The sequence below is a fragment of the Acomys minous genome, assembly GCF_964271855.1.
Source record: "Acomys minous genome assembly, chromosome: 10".
Taxonomy (NCBI): domain Eukaryota; kingdom Metazoa; phylum Chordata; class Mammalia; order Rodentia; family Muridae; genus Acomys; species Acomys minous.
Window position 1 is genome coordinate 68,010,538 of NC_140491.1, and position 27,112 is coordinate 68,037,649.

The 27,112-nt window shown below is 56.5% G+C and overlaps 3 protein-coding genes across 4 annotated transcripts in view; 2 read left to right on the forward strand and 1 right to left on the reverse strand.

The window, feature by feature from the left end:
• The first annotated feature begins 87 nt into the window (after positions 1-87).
• On the forward strand, positions 88-8,304 carry DOLPP1 (dolichyldiphosphatase 1). The gene is made up of 8 exons (XM_084799987.1): positions 88-213; positions 3,312-3,412; positions 3,608-3,692; positions 3,788-3,887; positions 4,029-4,127; positions 4,542-4,670; positions 4,982-5,071; positions 6,946-8,304. Exons 1-8 carry the CDS (start codon positions 138-140, stop codon positions 6,980-6,982), a joined length of 717 nt encoding a protein of 238 aa, XP_084656113.1. The 5' UTR covers positions 88-137; the 3' UTR covers positions 6,983-8,304.
• Positions 8,305-9,826: 1,522 nt separating this feature from the next.
• Positions 9,827-23,510, reverse strand: CRAT (carnitine O-acetyltransferase). Of its 2 annotated transcripts, XM_084799996.1 has the most exons (15): positions 22,956-23,510; positions 21,425-21,562; positions 20,510-20,773; positions 17,309-17,427; positions 16,237-16,290; positions 15,575-15,740; positions 15,246-15,420; positions 14,524-14,702; positions 13,945-14,045; positions 12,917-13,036; positions 12,701-12,823; positions 12,453-12,588; positions 12,048-12,110; positions 11,276-11,413; positions 9,827-10,633 (listed from the first exon to the last, which is right to left on the reverse strand). In XM_084799996.1, the coding sequence occupies exons 2-15, from the start codon at positions 21,449-21,451 to the stop codon at positions 10,418-10,420; spliced, it is 1,881 nt and encodes a 626-aa protein (XP_084656122.1). In that variant the 5' UTR covers positions 21,452-21,562; positions 22,956-23,510; the 3' UTR covers positions 9,827-10,417. The 2 variants fall into 2 exon arrangements, with proteins under 2 accessions (XP_084656122.1, XP_084656121.1); XM_084799995.1 differs by lacking the exon at positions 21,425-21,562.
• A 177-nt stretch (positions 23,511-23,687) lies between these two features.
• The window catches only part of PTPA (protein phosphatase 2 phosphatase activator), a 33,200-nt gene continuing 29,775 nt past the window's right edge, over positions 23,688-27,112 (forward strand). The window contains exon 1 of the mRNA XM_084799984.1: positions 23,688-23,963. Coding sequence (XP_084656110.1) covers positions 23,933-23,963 — 31 coding nt within the window. The 5' untranslated portion in view covers positions 23,688-23,932. The remainder of the gene's footprint in view (positions 23,964-27,112) is intronic.

Sequence of the window (27,112 nt, forward strand, 5' to 3'; positions counted from 1 at the left end):
TGCACACTGAATGGCTGCGCCACTACCTGCAGTCGGCCTCGGATTGGGTGCGTGGCGTCTCCCCGGCGTGATAGGTCAGGACCACCGCCCCCCTTGCTCCCCATTGGCTGCTAGGCGAAGCCCGGTCTCCGGGTAAGATGGCAGCGGACGGACAGTGCTCGCTCCCCGCTTCATGGCGGCCGGTGACCCTCACCCACGTCGAATACCCTGCAGGTGAGAGCCTGTCCCGGCCCCGAGGACGTCCTCCCGGAGCCGGCGTCTCAGCCCCGGGCGCTCGGGGCCGCGCGGGCCGGCGTGGGGGCGCCGGGGGACCGCGGTGGGAACTGTCAAACAGCGAGCCTTGGAGGGGCTCGGCCGGCGCGCGCGCCGCGCAGGCGCAGTGGGGCGGCGATGAGCTGGGAGAAATTGTGAGCGGCTCGCTCGTGCGCTCTGCGTCTGCGCGGCCGAGTCGCTCTCCGGGGTCCCGGGGTGCTGGTGGGCTGTCCTGGGCCGAGGGGGTCTGGGTGGGGCGGGCAAGGAACTGGGCCTGGACTTTGTCCCTTGTGCCCCGCCCTCCCCCGAACCAGAGAGGCCGCACACTCCTGCTCGGGCGTGCAGGGAGTGCCAGTTTCCCTCACTGTGCTGCGGACTGCTTGCTGGAGAAAGCTCCCCTGTTGCAGGGACTGTGCGAGTCAGGCCAGGTTTGGGAGAATTTGCGGCGCCACGCCCCGAGCAGCGCAGCAGAGGCTGGCCGCCAAGGGGGCACGCAGCCCCCGGGAGCTTGACTTGTAAGAGCTTCCATCGGACACGCCTCTGGGAGGGCCCGCCTCTCTGGTGGGAAGGTCCATTAGCCACGGTTCTGAAGTTCCGGGCTGGGTAGCGTGGTGAGGAGCTTAGGCCTTGGGGTGCGACGTTTCCGGGCTCCAGGGGAGGCACCACGCCTCTAGTCACTCCATCTTCTTAAGTGGCTCCAAGAACAGTGTCTCGTTTCTGTAATGGTGTGTGAATCAAATGACCATAAGCCTGAGAAATGCTGGGCACAGAGCCTAGCCCACAATGAACGCCCAGTAAATACCTGTAGTTTATAAAGCCAGCTTTGCCAGCATCGTTTGTTGCTGAGCAGCTGGGGGCCCCCTTGCTGGCCCCTGGTTGTCCAGGAAGGGCCTGTTCTCTTGGCTAGAGACCCGAGAGCTTGGTTCTGCTGAGAACGCAGGGGTCACAGGCCAGGAGAACTTTGGCTGTGGGTGTTCTGGGTTATAATTAAGGTGTGGCAGTCCTGCCCAGGGTTGGGCCCTATCAGAGTGCTTGGATCCATCCATCCACCCATCCGTTCATTCAGCACCCCCTTAGCACCTCCCAAGTGCTAGGGCTTGGGCCAGCTCTGGTGAAGTGCTTGCTCTCTTGCTCTGTGGAAAATCTCTGCTGCAGAGGAGGGAGAGACTCACCTGAGGCCTCCATGCCTTCCTGGCTCTCCGTGCCTGGCATCAGGGTAGCTTCTTGGAGGGCTCATGGCCTTACAGGTGAGAACGCACCTGCTGTAGAGGACACCAGGACACGTACAAGCTGTGTGTGACGTGGACCCCTCTGGAGCCCCTGCACACCATGTCACTCGGGGCACTGAGCATGCTTCCTTTCTGTATTTAACATGGTGTCTGAGGCCTGTGGTGTGTCATGCAAAGCTGCACCCAGAAGACTAGCGTAGGGAGACCCTTTCTCTGTCCTCATGGGATCCGAGGTGTATACAGAGGGCAGAGAGAAGCCCTACACAGCTACTTACGCTAAGCAGTGGGTCCTGAAGCTTGCCCGAGTCACGGCTCTCCATCTGGGTTCTGGGATGGTGGGGGCTCATCTGTGTGGTCTTTTAGCTGGGCTTTTGTCTTTTGAGTTCACCTAGGCAGCATCCTAGGTGGGGGAAGCCACGTGTGCATGGGTCCAGAAGTAGGGCAGCACAGTGTGTTCGGGGAGCTATAGTAAACGTCCCTGCAACTGGAGCAGAGGGTGGGAGGGAAGTGGGCCAGGACTGCATGGAGCCTAAGGAAACACATCCCAAGGGCAGGGGAGGGCTGTGGCTTAGAGAGAGGCGAGGCCAGGGCCCTGGCACTGTGGACAGGAAAGCCTGAGGGTCTTGCTTGTTATGAGACAACTTGAGGAATTGGTCAGAGGTTCAGGGTCCCTAGCCACATCCTGTGCTCATAGCCTGGGAGTTGTCAGTTGAGTGGTGAGAGAGTCAGAATCTCAGGGCTGGGGAGCCATGGGCTTAGAAAAGGAGGCATTTAGTGGGTTACTTAGTGGGACTGTGGCTGCGCCAGCCTTTGAACCTGGGTTACTGGCTGACTCTTAAGTCGGTCGGTCTTTCCTGGTAGGGTCAGGTAAGGTGTATGTGCCTCCATCTCCTAAGGCCTGGAATCTGCTCTCTGCCCTCTGTGGGCATCTGCCTGCTTGTGTAAAGCTGGACTGTGGGTGCAGGCCGTTTCCCATTCTGGGTTCACCCAGCCGCTGTGATATCCCCACTGTGGGAGTAGTCTGTGTGCCAGAGACATCATTTGTACACAGCTGCGGGGAAGGTACTATTATCCCCGTCCCACAGGAAAGCGGCACGTTTTTGCCTCGGTTCCTGTGAGCAGCTCAAGCGTTACAGGAAGTGAAGGATGGCTTCTCACCTCAGAGCACCTCCGTACTCTGCCGCCCCTTGTCAGTGGCCTCTGGGCACAGCCTTGCCTGTGAGCAAGGGTGACACTACTCTAGTTTTCAGCCTCTCAGAGAGGCCAGTGGTCCTCACTGCGTCCATCCAGGCTGTGGCAGGAGGGGAAAAACAAATGCCTTGCCTGTGGAGCAGCTTGGAGAAACTGCCAACTGTTTTGTGTGGGGCCCCTTGGAGCTAGCCCTGTTGGGGGTCTCCAATGTGGCTCTATAGCAGGTGTCTGGAAGAGCCCAGGCTTCTCCAGAGGTCCCAGGCCATGGGCAGCCTAGACACGTGCAGCATCGGTCCTTGAGGCTCAGGCTCCCGCTCTGGCAGAGTGATGGGTACAGAGACTGGCTAACATCCACCTCTCTCAGGTTGAGGTATTTGAGCAAGTCACATAGCTGTACCAAGACTCAATTCCTTCTGTAAAATGGGGACAGAGAGGTCCCTTCTTAAAACTCATGGTGTGTGGTCCTTTATGGTCAGTAGTGGACCCCTAACAGCTGTGGGGGAGTTGGGATGTCAACTGGGTGTCCATGGCTGTGGCCTTGGGCTCTAGGACCTTTCCTTTTGTTTAGGCCCTGCTGACTTTCAGAGGACTGAGCCCTGTTCTGATGCCCTGTCTCATCCTGTTTCTCTGCCCTGACAGGTGATCTCTCTGGCCACCTCCTTGCTTACCTGAGCCTCAGTCCTATTTTCGTCATTGTTGGTTTTGTGACCCTCATCATATTCAAGCGGGAGCTACACACGGTGAGTTTTGGCCCCACCCACTGGCCAGACCCTGTTTTGGTCTGCAGTGCCTTACCCCACAAAGCCTGTAGGGTCCCCTGGCTGTATCCAGGCTGTTCACTGATTGGTCTGGGCTGTCCAGTCAGAGCCCACAGTTATGGGGACGCAGCCAGCAGGTACACACACGCCAAGCTGAGCGCCCATCTTTCCCAGCAGATTTCATTCCTTGGGGGCCTGGCACTGAACGAGGGCGTCAACTGGCTGATCAAAAACGTCATCCAGGAGCCTCGGCCCTGTGGAGGTAGGGCTGGGACGTTAAGGACCCAGAGCAACACATTGGACATTGTGAGGAAGCCCATATCCTCCCATGATGCCCCTGTTCTTCTCCTCCTGCAGGCCCACACACGACCGTGGGCACTAAGTACGGGATGCCCTCCAGCCATTCCCAGTTTATGTGGTTCTTCTCCGTCTATTCCTTCCTTTTCCTGTATTTAAGGTGAGAGCCCCTGGCCCCTGCTGTAGTAGCTCCACTCCGCTGGGGATTGCTGCACTGAGGTTCCTGGATAGGCCCAGGGGCTGCTGGGAGGCCTGGATTCAGGTTGTGGAATGAGGCTGTCTGACGTGTCTCTTTTTCCAGAATGCACCAAACAAATAATGCCAGGTTCTTGGACTTGCTGTGGAGGCACGTGCTCTCCCTCGGGCTCCTCACCGCAGCCTTTCTCGTCTCCTATAGCAGGTATGGAGGGAGGAGGAGCCCCAGCCTGCATCCTGCCCACCTGGGGTCCTGCTAGGTCTTGGTCTCTTTTGAACAGTCTCTGTGGACCCTTGGAGAAAGAACCCCATCTCCAGTTTTAACAGACAGGGTTCCAGCTGCTCTTTCTGATGGAGCAGGCTAGACCCATGATTGTAACAGCAGCTTCCTGTATTCCGCCCGTGGGGTCGGGGTGGCACCTTACAGACAGGCTCCAGTTTGAGAGCTGGGCAGGAAGGAGCAGGTCTGCAGATAGGCTGCTTCATGGTCTCTGACGTCCCCCGAAAGTGCCTGTTCTAGCTCCGTGTGTGTCTTCACACCTGCACACAGAGTCCTGAGGAATGGAGTCTGGTGAAGGCCTGCTCCCTCTGATGAATTTCCTTTCTGGCCTTGTCCCAGGGTCTACCTGCTGTACCACACCTGGAGCCAGGTACTTTATGGGGGTGTTGCTGGAAGCCTCATGGCCGTCGCTTGGTTCATCTTCACCCAAGAAGTCCTTACCCCACTGTTCCCCAGGATAGCAGCCTGGTAACCGGTTCCCCTTCTCTTTCCACTCTGTGTCCCTGCCCCTCCTGCAGGCGTGAGGATCTGTGGAGAGCCTTGTGTCCTGGATGGCCCAGTGTCGCACTTCCCCCGGGGGCTTATGGGTCTCTCAGGTTCAGCAGCCAGAATGCCTTCCTCTGTCTTTGCCTCAGCCCTTAGAGACTGAGAGACAGCCAGAGTCTGGTGGGGCAGTGGAGGAGGCTGTAAGGGGGCTCTAGGAACTGTGGGGACACCTGACTTGGTGGTATGCTTATGCCCTCACCATGGCCCTGGCTTTCGGGTCTCTGTCTCTCCAGGCCCATCTCTGAGTTTTTCCTCATCCGGGACACGAGCCTCATTCCCAATGTGCTCTGGTTTGAGTACACAGTAACCAGGGCAGAAGCCAGGTGAGTCGGGACAGCGCTCAGCACTGCACCCCATTTAGAAGGGCCTCAAAAGCTCCCATTCCCGACACTGACTTCTCCCATGCTCCCATTCTTTCAAATGGGAAAGGTGAGGCTCAGAGAGAAGGAAGCGCTGTGCTCTGCCCGCTAGTGGGTGAGGGCGCTGCTGGTAAACTGCTGGCCCAGTGTGCCTGCTTTGCCCCCTTCTGTAGCCCAGGTCCAGAGAGCTGCACCTTGGGGTTTTCAGGGTCCTCGAGTGTGGCTATCTCCAGAGCTGTGTAGCTTTCTGTTAGCTGGGTAAGCTGAGGCACACTGACCTGGGGCCAGCTTGAAGCTGAGGCACACTGACCTGGGGCCAGCTTGAAGCTGAGGCACACTGACCTGGGGGCCAGCTTGAAGCTGAGGCACACTGACCTGGGGCCAGCTTGAAGCTGAGGCACACTGACCTGGGGCCAGCTTGAAGCTGAGGCACACTGACCTGGGGCCAGCTTGAAGGTGAGGCACACTGACCTGGGGCCAGCTTGAAGGTGAGTGCAAGCTAGGGCAAAGCTGGGTTTTGTTGTCTCCTAACTCACACTCTTTTACCTAATTCTTCCCCAGTCCGGGGTGAAGTGCCTTAGCGGTGGGGCAAGGCCAGCTTCTCCCTACGCTCTGAGGGGAGCCAAAGCAGGCCAGGCTCCAGAGGAAGTCTGGGAGATTTTCCAAGAGGGGTAACAGGCGCCATGGGGCAGGGCAGAGCAGGGCAGAGCAGGGCAGAGCTCGCAGCTAGGAAATGTGTGAGCACATCAAGGTCCACATTATCCTAACGAGCTTACGGGTAAAGCCTGGCTCCATGAGGAAAGGGGATTTGAGGGTTAGGGCAGGGCAATCCCATTAGTGGCAGAAAGGCCCCAGATGCCTCGTGCTCAGTTCTCCACCTGGCTCCCAGAATGGCCAGCCCTGCCTCGCCCTGCTCAGCCAGCTGCCACCTGCCTTCATTCTCTTCACTCTCCCTGGCACCTGCTCCGTGTCGGGCTGTGTTCCGCGGCTGGGCACAGAGTGAGACAACTGTCCCCTCATCCTAGTGCTCAGAGCAGCAGGGACCCATGAGGAAGGAAAGCACAGCCATGTGGTCTGTGTTGGGGAGCAAAGCTCAGAGGCTGATAGAGTGACAGGGTCCAGAGAGGGCGGGGACGGGTCCGCCAGCCTCTCAGGAGGAAGCAGAGCTGCTGAATGATGCAAATGAGCAGGCCTTCTGCAGCAGGCTTGACAAGAGAGGCAGCTGAGGAGAGAAACAGTGTGCCTGAAGCGGAGATGGGCTGACTGGTGTTTGAGAGCCTGGGGAGCAAGTTGGAGGGCTGGGGTCACATCACACCAGGACCTCGTGGGCCATGGTTAGTGTGCCAGTCCTACAGGTTCCTTACACAAGCACTGTTCTTTCTGCGCCTCAGCTAGCCCCTTTACAGAGCAGCAGGGATTCTTCCTGCGCCCCTCTGAGTAGGTCCTTCCATCCCAGGGAGCGCCTTCAGTGTGCCTTCCTCTGCTTGCACCCCGCCTTTTGTAGCTGCTTTGGTGGTGGCAGCAGAACCTCATGGCCTGACTTACTTGTAAAGGAACTCCCCATAAGTAGTTAGGCCCAGCCAAGTGCCCCTGACCTTTCTTGTCTTGTCCTAGCTCCGTCCTGCCATCCTAAGCCCCAAGCCTGGGTCATCATGTACGGCCCAACCAAACGCTGGCCCCTTTCAGGTTCCAGCCCATGGCAGGAGCTCTGATCGGCCTGGCTCTGGCTGGGGTGGCATTTGCCCATGTCATTGAGACTGAGCAGGGAGCGAGGACAGCTGTGGGGCTGGCCACTCAGGATTAGGCACCCCCACATCTAAGCCAGCCCCATTTTGCAGGAACAGACAACGCAAACTGGGGACAAAACTGCAGTGACTGGTGGGTGTGGCTGGGTCAAGCCTCCGAATCCGGCCTGCGCCATGCCTTGCAGGATGGACAGAAGGATGGATGGAGGGGTGAAGCAGAGACCTCTACAGACCCAAGTCACCAAGTGGAGCCTTTTTTTGTTTATTTTAATTTTAATGGACACGGTGGACCAAAGGGCTGAGTCAGGCCCTCAGCCAGGACTCTCTGGGAGGGCCTGCTGCTGTGGGTCATATGGCCAGAGGCCCTGGCTCTGCTGCTGCCAGCTCCTGAGTGGAAAGTGCTCTTGGCATGGGCCCCTGGGGTGTAGGATAGAGCACGGGGGCTTGCAACTCTGGTCTTGAGATCAGTAACTCCAGGTGGTGGAGTGCACACTATTTATTTTTGGGGGAGTGTAGAATTCATGCAGAAGAGGCTGCCCTGTGTACAAGGGGGCCCAGGGCAGCTCCCAGACCCTGTGCTCTGAGCCCCAGGCAGGACAGCCTGCCTCCTGCTGGGCCTGAGTGTGGCCTGGGGCTTAGGAGTGAGGCACCCCCTGCCCTCCCCGCCACCATTGCCATTCCAGAACCTTGTCAGTGTTTCCTTGTCTGGGGCAGGGCCTAGAGTAAGCACCCCAAGGTGGCTGGGCCGCTGTCATTGTGTTCTTCCCTAGATCAACCCAACATCATAAGGGCTTTCTCTGGTCCTCTATCCCCAAGACAGTAATCCCTTCCTGACAAAAGAGCCTGCACATCCGGGTGAGCACACCCAAGCGTTTACAGCTCCTTTTGTCTGGCCATCCAGTAGCAGTCTGTCTTCATCCCCACTTGAACAAAACTGAGGATCCAGGAGCTGGGATGCTGGCAGTGAGGCAGTGCTGACACCCTCCCCCGTCACCTACCCCATGCGCTTGGGGATTGGTCCCTGGCCTTCCTGGCCTGCCCTGGAGGCTGGAAACCCATGCAGGTCGACCCTGGAGTCTGCCTGCTGTGGGCTGTGAGGAGTCCCTCCTAGGGGCAGTCCCCAGTCCCCAGCTGTGGAGATGCCTGTGGACCTGAAGCATCCCTGGGAGAGCTGTTTGACCCCTCCCCCTTTTCTCTGTGGAGGCCCCTAACCTGCTGCTGAAGCACAAGTTTTTGGTGCTTTCCTTTTGTGTCTGTTAAAGGCCGCGTCCCAGCCCCTCAGAGGCCAGGACCAGGGCTGGTTTCTAGGGAGGTAGGTCAGTCACATTCCCTCCCCCCAACCCCTAGGATTTTTATTTTTTACTTTTTGCCTGAGACAAGCCAAGTGTGAGGTGGTTTAAGAAAATAAATGAAATTGTTTACTATTGTTTTAAAATAAAATCGGAAACTCTGGAGGCTGTATGTATGTTAACTGGACTCAGGAAAGGCTGTGGACAGCTGGGGCACATGTGGTCTCTGGGACAAGGATGTGGTAAGACCAGAAAGTCACAAGCATTTCCAGGATACTTAACCCCACAGTGAGGCTTGAATGGCCCTGACATCCACCATCGGGGTCTGCCAGCCTCTGGTGCCTATGCCACTGAAGTCTCATTCCAGAACACTCACGGCTGCACTCCTGTCAAGATGCCCTCCCTGCCTGTAGTAGGCTGGCCCTGGCCAGGTTTTCCTCCACAGAAGAGTCTTGAGGACTGAGATCTGCCCTTCACGAGGGCTCCATGACCAACTCCACTTGCACTGTCTGCCTCAGTGTGTACCCAGGTGACTGTTCTTCCCTGGTACAAACACCTGCTGCCCAGCTGGTGGCCAGAGGCCTTGGAGGACAGAGTCTGAGCACAGGCTGGCCCGAGGCAGGGAGTTTCCTTTCCTGGCAGGTTATGCCAATGTGCACAGCCACACCTTCTGGGTGAGGGTATCTGGGAGGTCACTCTGTTGTTCACACGCACGAAGTCCAGTAAAGCACTTGGATGGGGGAGGACAGAATTTTGACAATTTTGACTTCTAACTTGTGACTCCAGGAGAAAGAATGTATCCTAGACTTAAAATTACTGTTAGAGCTTTTAGTTACAGTGGAGCCAGGCCTGGGCTGTGGAGCTGCTCAGAACTTGGCCACGCCCCTGGGGAGAGCTGATTAGACCCTGCTAGCGCTGGCTAGGCAGTTGCCTTCCGTATACCTGCTGCCCTGGGACGGCTGATGGGTGTGGTATGGGGCTGGGCGAGTTGAACTTCAGGATCTCAGACCCTCCTGGCTCACACGTGACTGATGTGCCCTTGGGAGCCTGCCATTTTAGCAGCAGACAGTAGCTTCTCTGAGCTGGTTTCAGCAAGTGAAAACTCATGTCACAGGCCCTGCCTCCGTTGGCCACACAGTCAACCATGCCATGAAGCACTTCCTTCACAGGGGGGCAGCCTCCTAGCCCCACATTCCAAGCATGTACCCCCCAGGGACTTCCACAGGACATGTGCCCTCTAGCAGGTGTCAGGGTTGGGGACTCTGATAGTGGCTGTTTCTCCAGCCCACCTCTAGTCAGCATCTGCCTCTGTTGACTGGGCCGACAGTGTGTCCCCTGGCTCTCTTACCCCTCCTGTTGAGTTCAGTGCAGGGTAGCTGCATCCAGCTTGGGTTGGTGAGTGTTTGCCACACCAGATCTATAGCATCCCACTAACCATGGGATTTGGTAGGACTTAAAACCAGGACAGGTAGAAGGGTGCTATGGAGGTGGAAGGCCCACTAGTACCTGGTGCCATCCTTGGCTCAGCACCTCCGCTCTCCGAGCCCACCCTGAGGCCTTGGTTCCTCTGGGAGCATACTGGCCCACTGGCTGCTTGGACAGCAGCTCCCAGAAGCAGAGAAAGAAGGCGGCCAGGCCAGGCGTCGGTCTTGCTGCTCCTACATGCCCCTCTCCTGCAACTCAGCCTCAGCAACACGTCTTCCCTTTATTCATCACCTGGCATGGTCACAAATGCAACCATGAGAGGTAGGTCAGGAAGCAAGCTGAATGGTAGCAAAAAGGCTAGGGCTCAAGAGTCACCAGAAAGAGTGTGGCAGCTGAGAGATGGCGCCTTGAGGTGGGGTGGCAGAGACTAGGCCTCAGGTGTCCCTGGCCACAAAGAGTTGACCCTCAGCTTAAGCAGTGCGAGATAGTCCTCTGACTCCTGGTCCTCGGGTGTTGATGAAGACAGACTTTGGCTTGGCTGTGGAGATGCTGGAGATTGGCCAGGGCTGAGGAAAGGGACTTCTCACAGCCCCCAGGGCTCATGACGGTGGATGATGTTGGGGACCTGGGCCTTAGTCTCGTTCAGCCTCTGAACTCAGCCCTGCACTTGGACTATGGCAGGTGCTGCGGGCAGGGCCTGAAAGGCACTTGGCTTAGACCTTGGGGCCTTGCTAGAGAATGCTTCCCTGGCCCAGTCAAATTGGAGGGCACAGGAGCCAAGGACGAGAGCCATGGCAGGTATCCATCCCAAAGGGGGCTTGGCTGTGGCACTGGCAGGCCTGGGCCTGGGCTCAGAGCTTGGCCCTGGGGTGGTTCTGCAGTAGAGTGCGCATGTCCAGCAGAGCTTTCTCCAAGTAGTGAGCCATGCGGGCGGCATTGGTCTCAGCACAGCTGTTGTAGGCTGACACGGAGAAGTTGATATGGGCCTCCATGGGGTTATAGCAGATGCCATAACCATCAGGGACCACAGGTCCGAAGAACATGACGCAATCTGTCTTGGCAGGGACCTGGGGGCAGCAGGTTCAAAGTTGTCATCCCCAGGCCTGCAGAGGCCCTCCTGCCCCTGGGTTGTAGCATCCACTCCTCCCCGTGAGTCTTCCTGCACATTCCTGGAGGGAGCAGCGGGGCTGCCTCTGCACTAGCACTGCCCTGGAGCCATCACTGCCTCCCTCCCTGTGTTCCACAGACACTGTGAGCTTCCTGGATGGTGGCTTGTCCCCAGCTGTGTCCCAGCACCGAGCACATGTTGGTTGGTTCTGAGCAGGTACTTACAACTGGCCGATGCATGAATGGAACAGGTCCTCTATTAAGAGGCCGAAACCTTCCCAGCCTTGTTACAGCAGTGTCCCTACCCTGAGCTCCTGCTTGGGAACCCAGGTGCTTTGGCAGTGAGCCTCTGGTGACATGTGTGGGCCACGTCTCCCCTAAGGTCCAGCTGCTAGTGGGTTGTAAAGATTATTTATGTTTTATATGTGTGTCCACAGAGGCCAGAAGAGGACGTCACATCCCCAGGAACTGAAGGTACAGGTGGTTGTAAACAACCTCATGTGGGTGCTCTGGAAGAATAGCAAGTGCTCCTAGCCTTCTCTGCAGCCCCTCCCAATGGGCTCTACTCACACCTGCCCCGGGGGCCTGGGCCAGCGGCCTACCTGGCTGGTAGAGAGGTTAAAGTGCATCGCAATGGCATAGGAGGTGTCCATGAAGATGTCGGGCATGCTCACCAGGTCCTCGATGGCTTGCAGCTTCAGACCCAGCAGGTGCCGGTCAAAGGCCTCCCCTCGGATGGCCTGTGGGTGGGGGGCCTGTCAGAGGCTGGGACTGCAGGGTCACAGGGCATCCCACCCTCTTCAGAAGCCTGTGGCAGTGCTGCCCCCCCTTCCAGACACCGGTCTCTCAGAACCATGAGACCAAGGTGTCCAGGCAGAAGAGTCCTCACTCCTAGGTGGGAAACTTATGGCTGCGGAGGAGCCTGGGGAGGGAGGCAGCACAGTGCAAGACTTAAACATGAGCTCTGGAATTGTGTGGTCCCATGAGAGCTGGACAGTGCCTGCACATGTGCAACATGGATCAGGTGCATTCCCATGACAGGCAGTGTCTGGGCCTGCCTTGTAGCATGGGCACACGGTACCCACCTCCCTGGCTACAGCCTCAGCTGCTGGACAACAGCAGAGAGCAGTCACATGCTGGGCTTTCAGGGAGAGTGCACAACACGAGGCTGTGCTCAGTGTGACGATGGGCCCGGGACCAGAACAGTTACCAGGTTCACCCTGGTTTGACCAACTTTCACATGGCAACACTGATCTAAAGCCGGAGCAGCCCGAGGGGCTCCAGCGCCCTGGGAAGAGGCAGCTCTTAGGAGGAATGGACAGGAAGACGGACAGACAGTAGGGTAGTGACGTGAGGCGAGCAGGGCTCACTCACTCGGTCAGTGTAGGCTCGGTGGGCCTGCACGGCCTTCCGAAGTAGCTCCACCTTCTGCTGCTCCTGGGGTGGGAACAGGAAGCTGAAGTGCTGCTGCCCTTCCCTCTCCCACCTTAGCAGCCCGCTCTGTAGCCAGCGCCACAGCAAGTCCTCAAGGGCCACCGCCTCACTCTCTCAGGTGAGTGGACAGATGGCTGGCTTCTCTTACGAATGGATGGATACATGGCTTTGCCTCAGCTGCCAGAAAGCTCAGAACTACATTCATGGCTCCATCTTCTGTTGATCCCTTTGCCCACTGTGGGGCTGAAATGTCACAGAGGTGCAATCCATTTGCACAAAGGATCAAGAGGAAAGGATGGAGGTGGCCCCAGCATGGCCTACCCACCCTTGCTCTAGACCTCTCACCGGCACTTTGGAGTCATCCATGCCTTTGACGAAGGCCAGGGAATCTATGGAGGCTGAGCGAATGGTGTCAGTGCGGCCCAGGTGGAACATGCGCAGAGAGGCGCTTTCATATGTGGCACATGCCTGCCCATAGATCCTGCATGGGAGGTGGATCTCAGTATGGGCCCCCTCTCCACAGCGGGCTGCCTGCCCTGTCCCCCCCACCCCCACCCCGGCCAACTGGGAGCAGGTGGTCAGGCAGGGCGCACCTGTAGTATGCCAGCTGCAGGGCTATCTGGATGAAGGCATCAGGGCTTAGCTTCTCTGACTTGGGGAAGTCCTTTCCAAAGTGATGGAATACCAGCATCATGATGTCCAGGTCCTGGATCATGCTAGGGTGGTGATGTGGGAGGCACGGGTGAGACACAGGCCCCTGGAGCCTAATGGCTGGTCCCCCCCCTACCAGGACCCAGCTGTGCTCTCACATGCTGATGTTCTGTTTGGCTTTCTCAATGTCATTCTTGATCTCAGGTGTGATGTTGAACCGCAGCTTCTTGGGCATAGGCAGGGGCACCATAGGAGACCGCACAAGCTCAGGCTTTTTTCTGCATGGGACAGCAGGGCTTCAGACCCATGCTGGTGTCACCGAAGCCCAAGTGTCCCTGGGACTGAGGTGGGGAGGAGGAGGAGTCCCTGAAGTTAGGGGTATGAGGCCCAGAGATTGTGGGTTGGCTCTCGTAAAAACCAACTTCATTCCTCCAGCATTCAAGAGGCCAGATGAAAGCTAGGCATGGTGGCGCACACCGTTAGTTCTAGCACTTCAAGGAGGCAAAGGCAGGTGGATCTCTGTGAGTTTGAGGCCAGCCTGATCATGTAGGGGATTCTAGGCCAGCCAGGCTGTATTGAGATTCTATTTCAAAACGAAAACCAAACAAAAAGAGCCCAGATGGGGAGGGTCTGGGGGAAAAAAAGAACCCTGCCTACAGGTCACAAAGCTGGGAAGGGCAGGGCCAGTGGTAGGACTTCGAAAAAACAAAACAAAACAAAACAAAACACTACAGCTTCTACAGTTTCCTTTAGCTCAGTGGTTAAGAGCACTGGCTGCTCTGTTCCTCCAGAGGCCCTGAGTTCAACTCCTAGCCTCCACATGGTGGCTCACAGCCATCTATAATGGAATCCAATGCCTCTTCTGATGTGCAGGACATGCAGACAAAGCAACCATATACATACAATACATAAGCCTTAAAAAAAAATCTTTGCTGGGCGTGGTGGTGCACGCATTTAATCCCAGCACTTGGGAAGCAGAGGCAGGCGGATCTCTGTGAGTTTGAGGCCAGTCTGGTCTACAAAGTGAGTCCAGGACAGCCAAGGCTTCACAGAGAAGCCCTGTCTTGAAAAACCAAAAACTAACAAAACAAAAAACAAGAGAATGATGTTCCTCTACAAGCTAGGTTGGTCACCTGCATACCACCTGCCACCAGGAACTAGGGAATGAGGCTGTGACCGTACTCACGTGTACTCCATGACATGGTCCACAAGAGCGACGATGGGGGGCCCTTCTGCGGCTGCATGCTCATAAACCAGCCCACAGGAGCCATCTTCTGCCACAATGAACTGTGGGTGAGGAAGGACCCATCCTGTCAGCCCCAGATCCCTGGAGGGTGGCTCCTTGACCCAGCTGCTGTCAGGGTAGGTGTCACAGGAAGGGTCCCTGAAGCCACCTCCAGCCCGTATGCTGACACTCTCAAGCTCTGTGCTCAGTGTGTTAGGAAGCAGGTCCTCAGAAGCATGCCACCCCCAGCGGTTCTACTGCATCTGCAGTGTGAGCACAGAGGAAGAGTCATACCCAGACGGCACCACTGTGACTGACTGTCTCTGGCATGCTAAAGCGATATGCTGGGGGTGTCAGAGGCATGCAGGCCTGGTAATGACAGACTGGTTGCCTGGTAATTACAGCAGCGTCCAGCCTCTTTGCTTCCTGCCTGCTTTACAAACAGGAGGCTGGGGACGCTGGGCCTAAGGAGGGGGCAGAAAGTTCACAGCCTTAGTGAACCAAGCTTTGGGGCCACGGCCTGACCAGGTCCTCACTTGCCTGCAGTGTCTTGTCGAACCAGCGGTTGCCACTGTTGAGCTTGCTGCCACCACCATGCAGCATCTGGCCCGCCACGTGGTTGCGGTAGACATCGTCTGAGACTCTGGGCACTGGCTTGTCCAGGCACACGGTGAAGATGCTCTTCTGAATGGAGCTCACCGACTCCCGGTTCACTTTGTCTGTAGGAGTTGGGATAGGCGTAGGGAGCCTCAGAGTCTGTTGTCTCCTGCCCTGAGCTCTTCTTCGTGCCTCATGCCCCTCTGGAGATGGAGCGTTCCCCATCTTCGGGGCCTTCAGAGCATGTGTAGAGCTCCGAGTGTACGGTCAGAGCTTTGCCTTCAACAAGGTCCTACAGGCAGCCCCCACAAAGGGCGGGGGCCAACACCAGGTGCACCACAGACCCAGAAAAGCAGAAGCCCAGGGTCGCATGGTGAGCTGGTGTGGCAGTCAGGGATTCAATACCAGCAGTCTGACTCTATGGCAATGTCCATGGCCAGTCTGGGATCTCAGGGGGGTGGTTGTGGGAGCAGAGAGTATGGAGAAGGCAACCTTGGCCAGAACGCTAACTCTAACCTGCTACTTCACAGGGAGAGACTGGCCTCACCAACCTGAGCCTTGGTGTTCACATCTATAAAATGGGTCAGTAACACCTCCAAATTGAGGAAGACCGCCCCAGCCTGACCTTGGACCTCTCTGGCATGGGAGCCCTGCCCTGGAAGTACCTTTGATGAGGGTGTTGTAGGCCTTGGCCCAGGTGTTGCGGTGGTTGGAGGTTAGGATGCCAACAGGCTCTTTGTTGGTTTGCAACGAGGAGTTCCAAATTTTCTCCAGCTGCACAAAGATCTGGTCGGAGGTGAGGGGTGTCCCGTCGCTGTGGTACACATCCAGCTCGAAGAACTGTGAGGCACAGGCACGGAGGGGAGGGGCTTGGGTCACCTCAGGCCAAGGTGCCACAGGCCTCTCCGGGCCTTGGTAGAGGAGGTCAGCCGAGGAGCTGGGGTTGGGCTTGGGGGGCTGGGTTGGGGCCCCCCAGAGGGCCAGCAGTGCCCACCTGGTAGTTGTGCACCACGGTTATGTGCATGGGCGGCTTCTTTGTCTTTGAGAAGTTCATCACTGAGTCCTGCTTGGGGCCCGGCACCCGGCAAGAGGACAGGATCTGATAGTACTGGTTCATACACAGGGGCTGTCCCCCCAGGAACTCGACGGGCAGGGTCTCGCTGTGGGGGGGACGCAGGGAGGAGCACTGAGCAAGCGAACAGGGAAGGGGCCAGGCTACACCATCACCTGCTGCCCTACTTGGAACTGAGTGAGGGAACCTAGTCCTTGGTGTCCCTACTTTCCACCAGCATGACCAGGGGCCATTAGGGTGTAAGGGGGGTCTTGAGGCCTGGACCTTCTAGGGATTAGGGCCCTGTTTATGAGTCACCCACAAACTCCCTCCCTCTCTGTTTCTGGGCTTCAGTTTGCCACAGGCAACTGTGATCCACTTTGGCTGGGATGACAAGGTCACCAGGAGAAATCCCACAAGTTGGAGCAGAGGGCTGAGCACTGTCCCCAACGCCTTCCGAAGCTGGGCCAACATGAAGTGAAAAGGACACTGGCCTGCTCAGTGCCTGGGCTCACACACTGGCAGCTCAGGGCTAGAGCCAGGGGCGGCTCTGGTATGAGGCAGGCCTGGGCCAGGGTGGTCCCAGTGGGGGCGGGGCTGCTCACTTGTCAATCATGGACTTGAAATCCAACACACCCTCGATGAGTTTGGCAGCAAACCTAGAGGATGAAGTACAGACATGAAGCTGTGTGGCCATGCAGTGGAGGACGCGGGGACAGGGATGCGTGCTGAGTTCAGGAAGAGCAGCCAAGGGTGTGACCTACGGAGTTGCCCCTCCCCCCTCAGGATTCCAAGTGGCCCCACAGCAGTGTGGGCTTTTTGGAGCTTCTTTTCATCATCTCCAGTGGGAAGGTGATCAGAGCGGTGCACACTATGGCTAGATAAGGAGCCAGTGGTGACTGCCACCCACCGAGGGCCTGATGTGTATGTTACCTTGGTGCGGCAGCTAAGGGGACCCTCCCGGGTCCAAGCATCCATGATGCTATGCCCTTTTCTCTTTCTGCATCCTGTCAACCTGTCCTTCCTCCTTGGATTGTGCAGGCTGAGGAAGAGGGGTTTCCTGGCTCACACCAACTGTTTCCCAATGCATGAGGCATTCCCTGTCGCAGTCTGGGCTTGCTGGGGTTGCCAGGCTGAGGCAGGAGCCAGGTGGCCCTGGCCTTTATGGTTGGCGTGCTAGACAAGCGCCCAGCCGCTGAGCCACACCCTGTCCCTCCTTCCCTCTGGCTTCTCTCTGTTCTTGTCCTGGTCTCTTTAAGAGAAGCTGGTGGCAGCACGGAGTGGCAGGCTCCTGGGCAGGCGATCCCTGTCACTAGTATTTTTATCTCTGGTAGGATTGGAACAGGGACCAGGGCAGGTGACATAAAGGGGACTGTGTATAAAGGTCACTGTGTGGCCAGCTGACGAGAGTGGGAGGGACTCAGGACAGGGTTAGAGGGCGAAGGGTTACAAAGCCCTGGCACTACAAGCCTGTCCTCTGGAGTTGTGACCATGTGAGAAGGTCCCCTCATTGTTCTGAGCCTCAGTTTCCCCATCTGTAGGATGAGGCTGTTGGTGGGGTAAAAGCACAGGGTGGAGGCCTTTCCAGTTTCCTAGGGAGTAGACTTGAGGGTTCTGGAAGCCCACGGAGCCCTGTCCACTGGCACTGCCCAGCCTCATGCCCATCTCAGAACTCACCGGAGCTGACCCTGTAGGTCCACGAAGTCCTGCTTGGGCAGCATGACGCCTGGGTTGGAGTAGATGACCACAGGCTGGCGGAACTGGAGGTAGGCTGTCTTGAGCCACCACTCAGACAGCTGGACAAGGGACACAGCTGATCAGGATCAAGCACAGGCACCTGGTGTCCCCTTCCTCCCTGGGACCAGGGATCCAGCTGGCCCTGTTAGCCTTTGGCCTCTCTGTAGGACAGTCTCTCAGCGAAGGCTGAGGCCCACAGCACCCTTCCCCTCCCTCCTTCTACCCAGCATCTTCCCCCGAGCTTGAGCAATTGGCATTACCAAGAGTGTGACCTGGGAAAATGACTAGAAGCAAACCCAGCAAGGGAATGAATAAGCAGCTGTTTCCTTTCTGTGTTGTGAGGCGTGAACCCATGTTCCGTCACTGAGCTAGACGCTTACTTTGATTATAATACACTAGTAAAGAAAAATGCATCCCTAGTTATGTAGAGGAAAACAGAAGGCGTGACATACAAAAGGAAGCCCAGCAGGGGGGCTTTCAACCATCTTCACTTGGGAATTGTCTGAGGAGCCAGGGCCACCCACTGGAACTGGCTCTCCTCAGTGGCCTTAGACTAGGAGGTAGACACCTGCTTTCAACGCAAGATCAGGGCAGTTTTCAGGAGGAAACCTCACTGACAGGGAAAGTGGTTGTAATAGGAGAACATGTTGGGTGGGTCCTTTTTCTGTCCCCTGGATGGGGCTTCAGGGGATCAGCCATAGGCATGGTGTTAACCGTACCCCTTAGCTTTCTGTGCTGATTACAACTTAGAGTAGGTCAGGGTAGGCGTTTGTCCCCAACAACTCCACAGAGGCCTCACTGTGCATCCCTGGCTGGCCTAGGGCCGTGCAGATCAGGCTGGCTTCATAGCCATCTGAGCAGTCTGTCCCCCACATACTAGCCATGTGCCACCATACTGCACCCTGTCTCTTATACGCTCCTAGGCCTCCCAGTGTGCTCCATGACCATCCCAAATGACAGCAGAATGTGTCTCCATACCATACAGTGGCTGGCTGTGGCATCAGACCCTCACCCAGGGCCCTTGGCATGAGAAAAGGAAAGGTGACTTGCACAGGCTGGGTAACATGTGACTGCCATCTGCTGACTCATAGCCGAGGACTGGACCCCCTGAGCCATTCAGTGCATCTCAGGACCTTCCTGAGAGCTACTTGGAGCACTTGGACTTTGCTCTCTCTCTCAGCCAGGGCCTTCACACCCTCAGGGATTGCAGGAACCCCTGGCTACAGCTCAGACAAGGGGAAAAGGTGCCGCCTGACAGCAGCAGCAATGCTTCAAGGGCCTTGTGAGGGCCCTAACTCTAGTCAGAGCCGTTGGCCCAACAAAGTCAGAAAGCCAGCAACTGGAGCCCAGAATTCTAAGGTCCTTTTCTTCCTCCTCCTCCTCCTCCTCCTCCTCCTCCTCCTCCTCCTCCTCCTCCTCTTCTTCTTCTTCTTCTTCTTCTTCTTCTTCTTCTTGTTTTTGGTTTTGGTTTTTTGAGACTGGGTTTTTCTGTGTATCCTTGGCTGTCCTGAACTCTCTTTGTAGACCAGGCTGGCCTTGAACTCACAGAGATCTGCCTGCCTCTGCCTCCTGATTGCTGGGATTGAAGGCATGCACCCAGCTTGCTAAGGTCCTTTTAAGGCCAGCTTTCTGAGCCAGGTGTGATAGTATACACCTTTAATCCCAGCAGAGGGAGGTGGATCTCTGTGAGTTCAAGGCCAGCCTACTCTACAAAGCAGGCTGAGCAAGTGCTTGCCCCGAACAACTCCCACCTGCTTCCTACTTCCTCCGTGTGGCTCCACACTCCACCGAGGCCTGCCAAGCCCAGGTATTTCTGGCTTCCTACTCCAGTCAGCTCAGATCTGCAGTCCTACCTCCACAGACTATCTACAGATCCCACCAGCCCAGATGGAGTATCTGAAAAGCAAAAAACTGCATCCACACTGCACACATGGGCCTTTAAAAAAATTATCTCTTAAACTACACAGCATACTTATTAGCCAGCATTGATGCTGTGTTAGAGATTATATCATCTGGAGAGGATCTGGGGGCCACGGAAGCAGGTATTTGAGTGAGGTGAAAATCCTGAACTACCTAAGGGACTTGGTGTCTGTGGGGCCATGGAACCAATGCCCCAGGGATACTGAGGGTGACTGTTTGTCACCCAGCTGTCCCCTACAGCCAGCTTCTTCCTCGTGCTTCATATTGGTAACAACTGTCTCCACCATTGCTTTAAACGGGGACTTCCCACCAGTCAGCCCCACTCTATTAGCACGTGCCATTGGCTGTCTCCCAAGCAGTCCTGGACCTCACAACTGCCTGTGGCGCTGTGCCAGGCCCAGGCCATGGCCACCCCTCTGGTGAAGGCACTGAGCTCTTCACTGCCGCGGTTCCTGCTCTTGCGTCCTTCTCAGCAGCTGGGGCTGTCTTTGTTGTTGTTCTAGATTTTTGTATATAACGTGACTATGCAACTGTGGACCGTGGGCCAGTGGACATGGGTTTTACAAATCGAATTAATCTAACTGACTAGAACCAGAGCCAGGAGCACGCACGGCAACCTCGGCTGACAGGTTCCCTGCCTCAGGCTTACATTCCTTTCCCTCAACTACCCATCCCGCTCAGAACACACTCTGGCCCAGGCTCCTGTCCCAGAGCAGGCCGAATCTGTGTTACCTTTGCCCTCAAATACGACACCTTCTCCTTCTGCCCTCCCTCTGACAGACACCACCATACATACCTCCTCCTCTTTTTTTCCCTCAGCCCTGGGAATGGAACCCAGAGTCTCCCACATGCTACATAAATGTTCCACCAGAGCCACAATCCCAGCCAATGTGGCCCTTTCAAAACTCTCCATGGACTTTCTCTGCTTAACATGACTTTACCTACTGATTGACAACTCTTCACCACCTCCCTCTCCCACCCTCTGACTGAGGATCAGCCCTGAGAGGCTACAGCCGGGAGGTCCTTCTTGATCCCCCCCCTCCAGGCTCCCACCAACCACTGTGCACTTGCTGAAGTGGTTACTCAGGGAAACTCTGTCACACAAGCAAATGAAAATGCCAGAGTAAACGGTAATGGCGAGACTGTGGGCATGCAGCCAGCAACACGCAACCTGAGGGATGCTCTGGAGGGGCCCATTATGACGTTTGCCATCTCACTCACCCAGTTCTCCATTTTCTTGGCCCTGCGTTCCAGTCCCTTCTGCAGGCGTTCTCCTACACCCCCTGAGGTCTGAAACTCATCCACCAGTTGCTTGGTGTGGGCCCATTCTTCCTCACTCACGATGGGCTGCAAGGCCTTGAGGTAATGGTCCAGCGATTGCTGGAGTGGGGGCACGGGCAGCCTTGGCAATGCATCCTGGTGGGCCTTGAAGCGACCAGAAACCTTCATCAGGGAAGAGGGCTTGAGGAGGCCCAAGGGCTTTACCTGTGGGAAGCAGAACAGCCTACTCATTCTCCCGGGCTGAAGCAGAGCTCTCCCCACACTGCAGTTCCAGCCTCTTATATGCCGTCCCAGTGGGGGGGGGAGGAGATGCTTCATGGGTGGTGCCTGCCCCCGGTGCCCAGCCCTCAAGGTGTAGGAGTCCCGCCTCTCAGAGGCCTAGAGGGGCAGGAAGGCTAGGGCAGGATGGAGGTGGCGCTGAATGACACTGGGCAGAGGAAAGGGGGCCTCCCACCTGTCAGGGTGCATAAGACCTAGCTGTTGGGGGTTGGTCTGATCAGATAAATCAGCTGGCAGAAAAGGTGGCAGCTGGCTCTAAGCCAAGGTCCCCAACTTCTCACCCCCACCCTTTCCATCTTGAGAAATAGGAGGGAATTGGAAACGGGAGAGCCAGCCAACGACAGCACCTCTGGGTGAGGCTCCAGCCTCTGGGCTTTCTTTCTTCACTATGGGCTGATGGTAAGGGTGTGGGGCAGTGCTGCAGCAAGAGAGCCGGGTAGCCTGGCATAGAGGGTGAGAGGTAGCAGAGAGAGACAGGCGGAGGGAAGTCCAGGAGACTCTGGGAGTGGCAGGAAGCAAGACAGGAAGGTCCCGGGCTGCTGGCACAGAGGAAGGCAAGCGGCAGAAGCTCCATACCTTCTCTCTCTGCTGCTCGTCCTCCATGGCAGGACTGAGGATGTGAGCCCTGTCTGTCTGCCTTGGCTGGCTCGCTAAGCCTAACTGTGCTACCAAGTGGATGAGCAGAAACTAGCAAGAGGCAGCCACCTGCCTGGGCTGCAAAGAGAAGACAAGGTCCACAATTCAGGCGTGAGGGCGGAGTGAGGCAGCAGCCACCGATGTGGTAGCATCTACGGCTATAGCACTGGTGGCTCCCGGACTGCGGCTGCTATGTCATCCCTCCCAACTTCCAGAAGAGGAGGAACAGGGGCAGCTAAGTGGGCTGCAAGTAGACACTGGAGTAGGAGGAAACCTGGAACTGTCTCCTTTCTTCTCTGGATGGGCCCAGTGCCAGGGAGGCAAGCCAAGAGGTATTAAAAAAAAAAATCCACCTGTCAAAATCTTCATAGATCTTTTTGATGTGGGAAAGCTTGGCTGGAGGGTGGAAACACTCCGGCTGCTAACCTGTGGCCCTGAAATCAGTTCTGGTTGGGACAGGTGCAAGACAGGAGATGTCCAGAAAGGGGCCACTAGTGGACAATGACAGCTAGACCCAGGGGCCTTTGGTGGCCACCTCTCTACCAAAATCTGTTTCTGTTTTGTCTTTTCTATTTGCTTGTTTTTTTAGTGACCTCTGGATTATTTAGGTTGGGGTCAAAAGTGTGTGGAATGTGGGGAGGGGGGCAATTAGTTATAAATAACCCAAAGGACCCTCGTCTGGGGGTTCAGCTAAATTTCATTGGCAGAACCACGGGATTTGACTGTCCCCTTGCTCCAGTTTTCCCTAGCATTAAAGTGATTATGCCAGTATGGTGGTCCCAGAGGGTCATATAAAAGCACTCTGTTGGATGGGGTACAGCTTTTACAAAGGGTGAGGAGGGCCTCAGGAGCTGCTGAACTCCTAGAAGAATCTCACTCTGAAGCTGATACGGCTACCCTTAGCTCCCCCCAGTGTCTGACAGGGAGGCACAGCTCACAGCTGTACAGATAGTTGGGGTTAGAGAGCACAGGAGCTCACATCAGGATAGCAGCACCGGGTAAGGATGGTAAGGGGCAGCCTGCCACCTCCTGCCTCCTCCCGTCTGGGGACTTAGCCACTTGCAATTGGGGAGGATGAGCATCCGATGAATTCAAGGAGGGTGACCAACTGGGTAGGCTTGGAGAAGTGGCTCTGGTCTTGGCAGGGGCAACTGGGCCTGAGGCTGAGCCCTAGCCAGGAGTTCCCGACAGGTGTCTGAGTCAGAATGACTGAGAGCACGAAGGAGAAGCGGGGTGTAAAAGCGCAAAAACTCGAACCCAGATTTTCCAGTCTTTTTCTGGGTCGCTGACACCGAGAGCCACAGGTCTGGGGCTCAATCCAGCCCCTCACCTGGTCCGTCTACTCTGCGTATCTTGCCTATCGCACCCCACCAGCCGGTGTGGGGATCTGGACCTCCGTTTCCCCGCAGTCCCGCGGCCCGCCCGCCTGCCCTGTCCCGTTCCGTTCCCAGGCCCTCCAGGGCGTACTCACCACGGTCCTGGCAGCAAAGGCTAACATCGTCCCAGTCTGTCCGGGGACACTCGGTCCGCTCCGCCCCTCGCGCTGGGTAAAGTCTGCGGTGCTGCTCGGGTCAGTGGGTTCGCCGCTCCGGCTCTAGGTTCAAGGTCGTCGGGTCACTGTCAGCCAGTAGAGGCGGCCCCGCGCCCACCGGGCCGGGCGGGCGGCCGGTGGAGCTGGACTCGCGGGGCGGAGCCTCGGTGGTTCGCAGTCGGGAGCCGCTAGAAACGAGCCGGCGGGGGCGGGCCCAGGATTGGCCTCGCCCACAGGGGGCGGGGCCTGCGGCGACGGCGCTCCGGCTCAGCCGTTAGAAGCCGGGCTCCGGGCTTCCGTCACGGGGTCACAACGGGCAGTGTAGCTCGCGCCCTCCGCGTCTGGATGTCACCGGTTGCGTGTGTCCTGCAAGTCTGACTGGTGTCCTTGAGCGTCACTCTTGGAGTGACAGGGGAGAACTATACGGACAGGGGACCGCCTCACATTCCTTGGGTTAGGCTCAGTGACGTGCACAAAGATGACAGGTGGCCTTGCCCCGCAGAAGTATGGCTGCCACACCCAGTCCCTCCACCGCCCTCTCACACGCAAAACAAATAAGCAAAACAAAACCGGCGCCCCGCACAAGCATGGCTGTCACGGCTGCAGTTGGCCTGCGGGCGGCAGCCGTTAGTGCGCATGCTCCGGCCCCCCCCCCCCCCCCCCGGCGCCCCGCACCAAGATGGCCGCCGCCTCTGTCGGCGCGGCCGCCGCGAGACGGCAGTTGGTGGGCATGCTCCCTGAGTGCCCGGCACCGGCATGGCTGCCGCCTTCACAGGAGTAACTCTAACTCTCGGCTTCCGGTCGTAGCCCGCCAGCGTTCATTGCTCCTCTGGAAGCTTGGTGGAGCCGGGCAAAGGTGCGGGGGTGAAAGGTGAGAGATAACCGCGAGCATCCGCGCCGGCTCCTGGACGGAAAAGATGGCCGAGGGCGAGCGGCAGCCGCCGCCAGGTAAGGGCGGTTGGAGGGCCCTGATGTGCGGGAAGGGAAGGGGTGTGGCTCGCGGGGGGCTGACGGCCTCGGAGGACATGAAGGGCCCGAAGCCGGGGCTGCAGGCGGGTGGCGGGGAGGACGAGCGGGCTCGGGGACAGCCCGGGCCGGTAGAGCCCCAGGGGAGGGCAAAGCGTGTGGAGGTAAAACCGGGCGGCAGAGCTGCCCGGGGTCGGGGGCGAGAGGGATCCGGGAGGCTGCATTCTTACAGGACTCTTCTCGGGTGCACCTGGGCCTTGCTTGCACCCCAGCCTCCTCCATGCCCTGCCCACCCTACGTCTCCCTCCTTCATACGCCCCCTCCCTCTCTCCCTCCCTCCCTCCCTCCCTCCCTCCCTCCTCGAGGCCTGGCTTTTGGGGTTTCAGTATCTGCAGAGTTAATGGAGAGAAACTACCCGCGGTGTCCAAACCACTAATTTACAAAGGTTGTTTGTGCAAGATGAGAGGGTTGGTGGCATCACTGCCTGTAACTTCTGTTTACACCGTGGCCTCATCGTAGCTCACCTCAAGTAACAAGGGCAGATGGGCAGGCCGGATAAGTAGAGACGAGACATATCTCCCCCCCCCCCCCCCCCAATTCCTGGAGGAGAAGAAAGTGGTTTGCTCACTCCATGGAGTTAGGAAGGACTGGAAAATTCTTACAGAGAATGGATGCTAAACGCAGCTCATGTGTTGAAAGCATTTGACGACCCTTCCACCGTGCTCCGTACTTTGTGGTCCTAAAGAAAGTCTCAGGAGGACGGCATTTTGAAAATCTAAAGAGGCACCATTTCTGTGCCCCCGAAAGTAGATGAGCACAATGGAATTCAAAGCCAGATATTTATTTCTGACTTATCCCAGACCTCTGTTCATGTCAGCTCTGGTGATGACGTCGAGAGATAGCTGTCAAGCAGTCGGAGACTCCTTTTGAAAAGACTGCCTCTGAGTCTGTGCACTGGGGTGCACACTGTCTCAGGGAGGTGCTCTGTGACTTCTGGAAAGGCTCAGTCCCTGGAAGCAGCCCCTTTTGAAGTCAAACAGTATTTATGTATTTGGAGACAGGGTCACACTATGTAGACCAGACAGGTCTCAAATTTACCAGAGATCCGCCTGCTTCCTCCTCTGAGTGCTAGGATTAAAGGTGTGTACCACCATGCCCGGAGAAGCGATTTATTTATTTCCTTATTTATTCGTGTTTTGTTTTGTGTCTGTTTTAAAGACAGGGTTTCTCAGTGTAGCTCTGGCTGTTCTGGAACTCTGTAGACCAGACTGTGCTGTAACTCACAGAGATCCACCTGCCTCTGCCTCCCAAGTGCTGGATTAAAAGTGTGCGCCACCACCTCCCACCCAGTTATTTATTTTTAAAAATTAACCTTATCAATGTCGGCTTGTGCTTAAGGAGTAAGATAGGTTGGAATCCATCCGAAGGGCACCAGTGTGGGAAGTATTGAGAGGGTTCCCTTCAGCTCCAACAGGAGGTTGTAGATGGACTGGTGAGACAGTCTGTAAAGTGGTGGAAGTTTTTCACTTACACAGACTATATGGCAAGTAACAAGCTCTGTGTCCTTTCATAGACTGGAAATGAAGACACTCTGACTAGTAAGTACAGGTGCCTGCTGCTGAGGCTGGCAGTCTGAGCTCTACCCCTGGGACCCACCAGAGGGAGGGGTAGAGCTGACTCTGGCATGTTGTCCACTGACTACAGACACACACACACACACACACACACACACACACACACACACCACTGGAACCCACAAGAGGGAGGGGTAAAACTGACTCATGCACGTTGTCTGCTGACGCACGCACGCACGCACGCACGCACTCACTCACAAATAGAGATGTAAATTTAAAATAATTTAAGAATGAGGTTATAAAACTTTCCTCGTGGAGTTGTGGTATGTGGGTGGTCAGATGTGAGCAGAATGTTGGGTGTGGCTGGTACTCCTTGGATACAAACAAGTCACATCCAAATGGGAGCACACTCCTGGGGGTTTTGTGTGTGCTTTTGTTTCTGTTTGTGTGTGTTTGAGACAGGGTCCCTGTGTGCCTCCAGATCCCCTGGCATTTTTCCTTTCCTCATGACATGCACAGACAGCTCTGTTCTCTGCACATGCCACATATACAGGACTTTTCTAGGACTGGAACTCACTATGTAGAGCAGACTGTGCAGAGATGCACCTGCCGCTGCCTCCTGCGTGCTGCATGTGCTTTTGATACAAGGTCACTGGCCCTGGCTGCCTGGAAATCACTGTCACAGGCAAGAATGACCTCCGGGTCACCTGATCTTGGTGGTCTCCCCCTTCCAAGAGCTGGGGTTACAGATGTGGACCACCATGCTCAGCTGTTTTGTTTTAAGGCAGTGTCTCATCACTGGCTACTGGGCTGCTTTTGGGGTTTTTTAAGGGACATCTGTAAAACTTAAATCCCCAGTGTAGGTGATGCAGTGGCTCTGTGTCCCTTGTCAGAGGTGTCCTGAGACTAGAGAGGCTATGGCTGTCATCTCTCCTGTAGTCTTGTCTCTGAAGGCTTTTTAGCTTTGGTTTGCCCATTTGTTGTTGGTTTGGGATTGTGTATTCTGTCAGCTGTGTTTCTTCAGTGACTTGCCTCACAGTGACTTACTGTTTCTTGGGGACATAGCCAGGCCTGGAGGCCTTCTCTGTGAAATAGTGTCTGGAGGTGAGTTTCTTGCAGGGAATAGGTCTCTTACGAGAGGGCTGGATCCCAAAGAGCATTTGCAGGTTGGCTGTTTGGGATGGGGAGAGTATTTCCCCATAAAGTGTATCCCCATAAGCTGTGGTTAGCTCACCAAACTGGCTTCAAAGCTTTCCGTTTAGCATCTTACTTCAAGTAGCAATTTACTCTTAGGCTGGGGCTATGGGAAGTGCCGGGGTGGGAGGTGGGAGGGGTCGGGGTGGGGTGGGGAGCTTCTGGACTCCACCTACACACCCTGCCCCCTCCTCTCCCTCTCTTTCTTTGTGAGTTCTGCTGAGGTGGGGCAGCTTATCTTGCTCTTAACACATTTTTAAACCTTCCCCTCAGGTCTCCAAATCCCTGGTTCTTGTCATTTCCTCGTGGCTTCCTCAGGCAGGCTCTGTTCTCTGCACATGGCACATACACAGGACTGTTCTA

Excerpts from the sequence above, each read along its gene's own strand:
- DOLPP1 (XM_084799987.1), top strand. The coding sequence starts at position 138 with ATGGCAGCGGACGGACAGTGCTCGCTCCCCGCTTCATGGCGGCCGGTG. Across the intron at positions 3,413-3,607 it reads TCAAGCGGGAGCTACACACG|ATTTCATTCCTTGGGGGCCT; the intron begins GTGAGTTTTGGC and ends CTTTCCCAGCAG. Across the intron at positions 4,671-4,981 it reads TTCCCCAGGATAGCAGCCTG|GCCCATCTCTGAGTTTTTCC; the intron begins GTAACCGGTTCC and ends CTGTCTCTCCAG.
- CRAT (XM_084799995.1), bottom strand. The coding sequence starts at position 22,982 with ATGTTAGCCTTTGCTGCCAGGACCGTG. Across the intron at positions 14,046-14,523 it reads GGTTCGACAAGACACTGCAG|TTCATTGTGGCAGAAGATGG; the intron begins GCAAGTGAGGAC and ends CCTCACCCACAG. Across the intron at positions 11,414-12,047 it reads ACCGAGCCTACACTGACCGA|GCCATCCGAGGGGAGGCCTT; the intron begins GTGAGTGAGCCC and ends CCCCACCCACAG.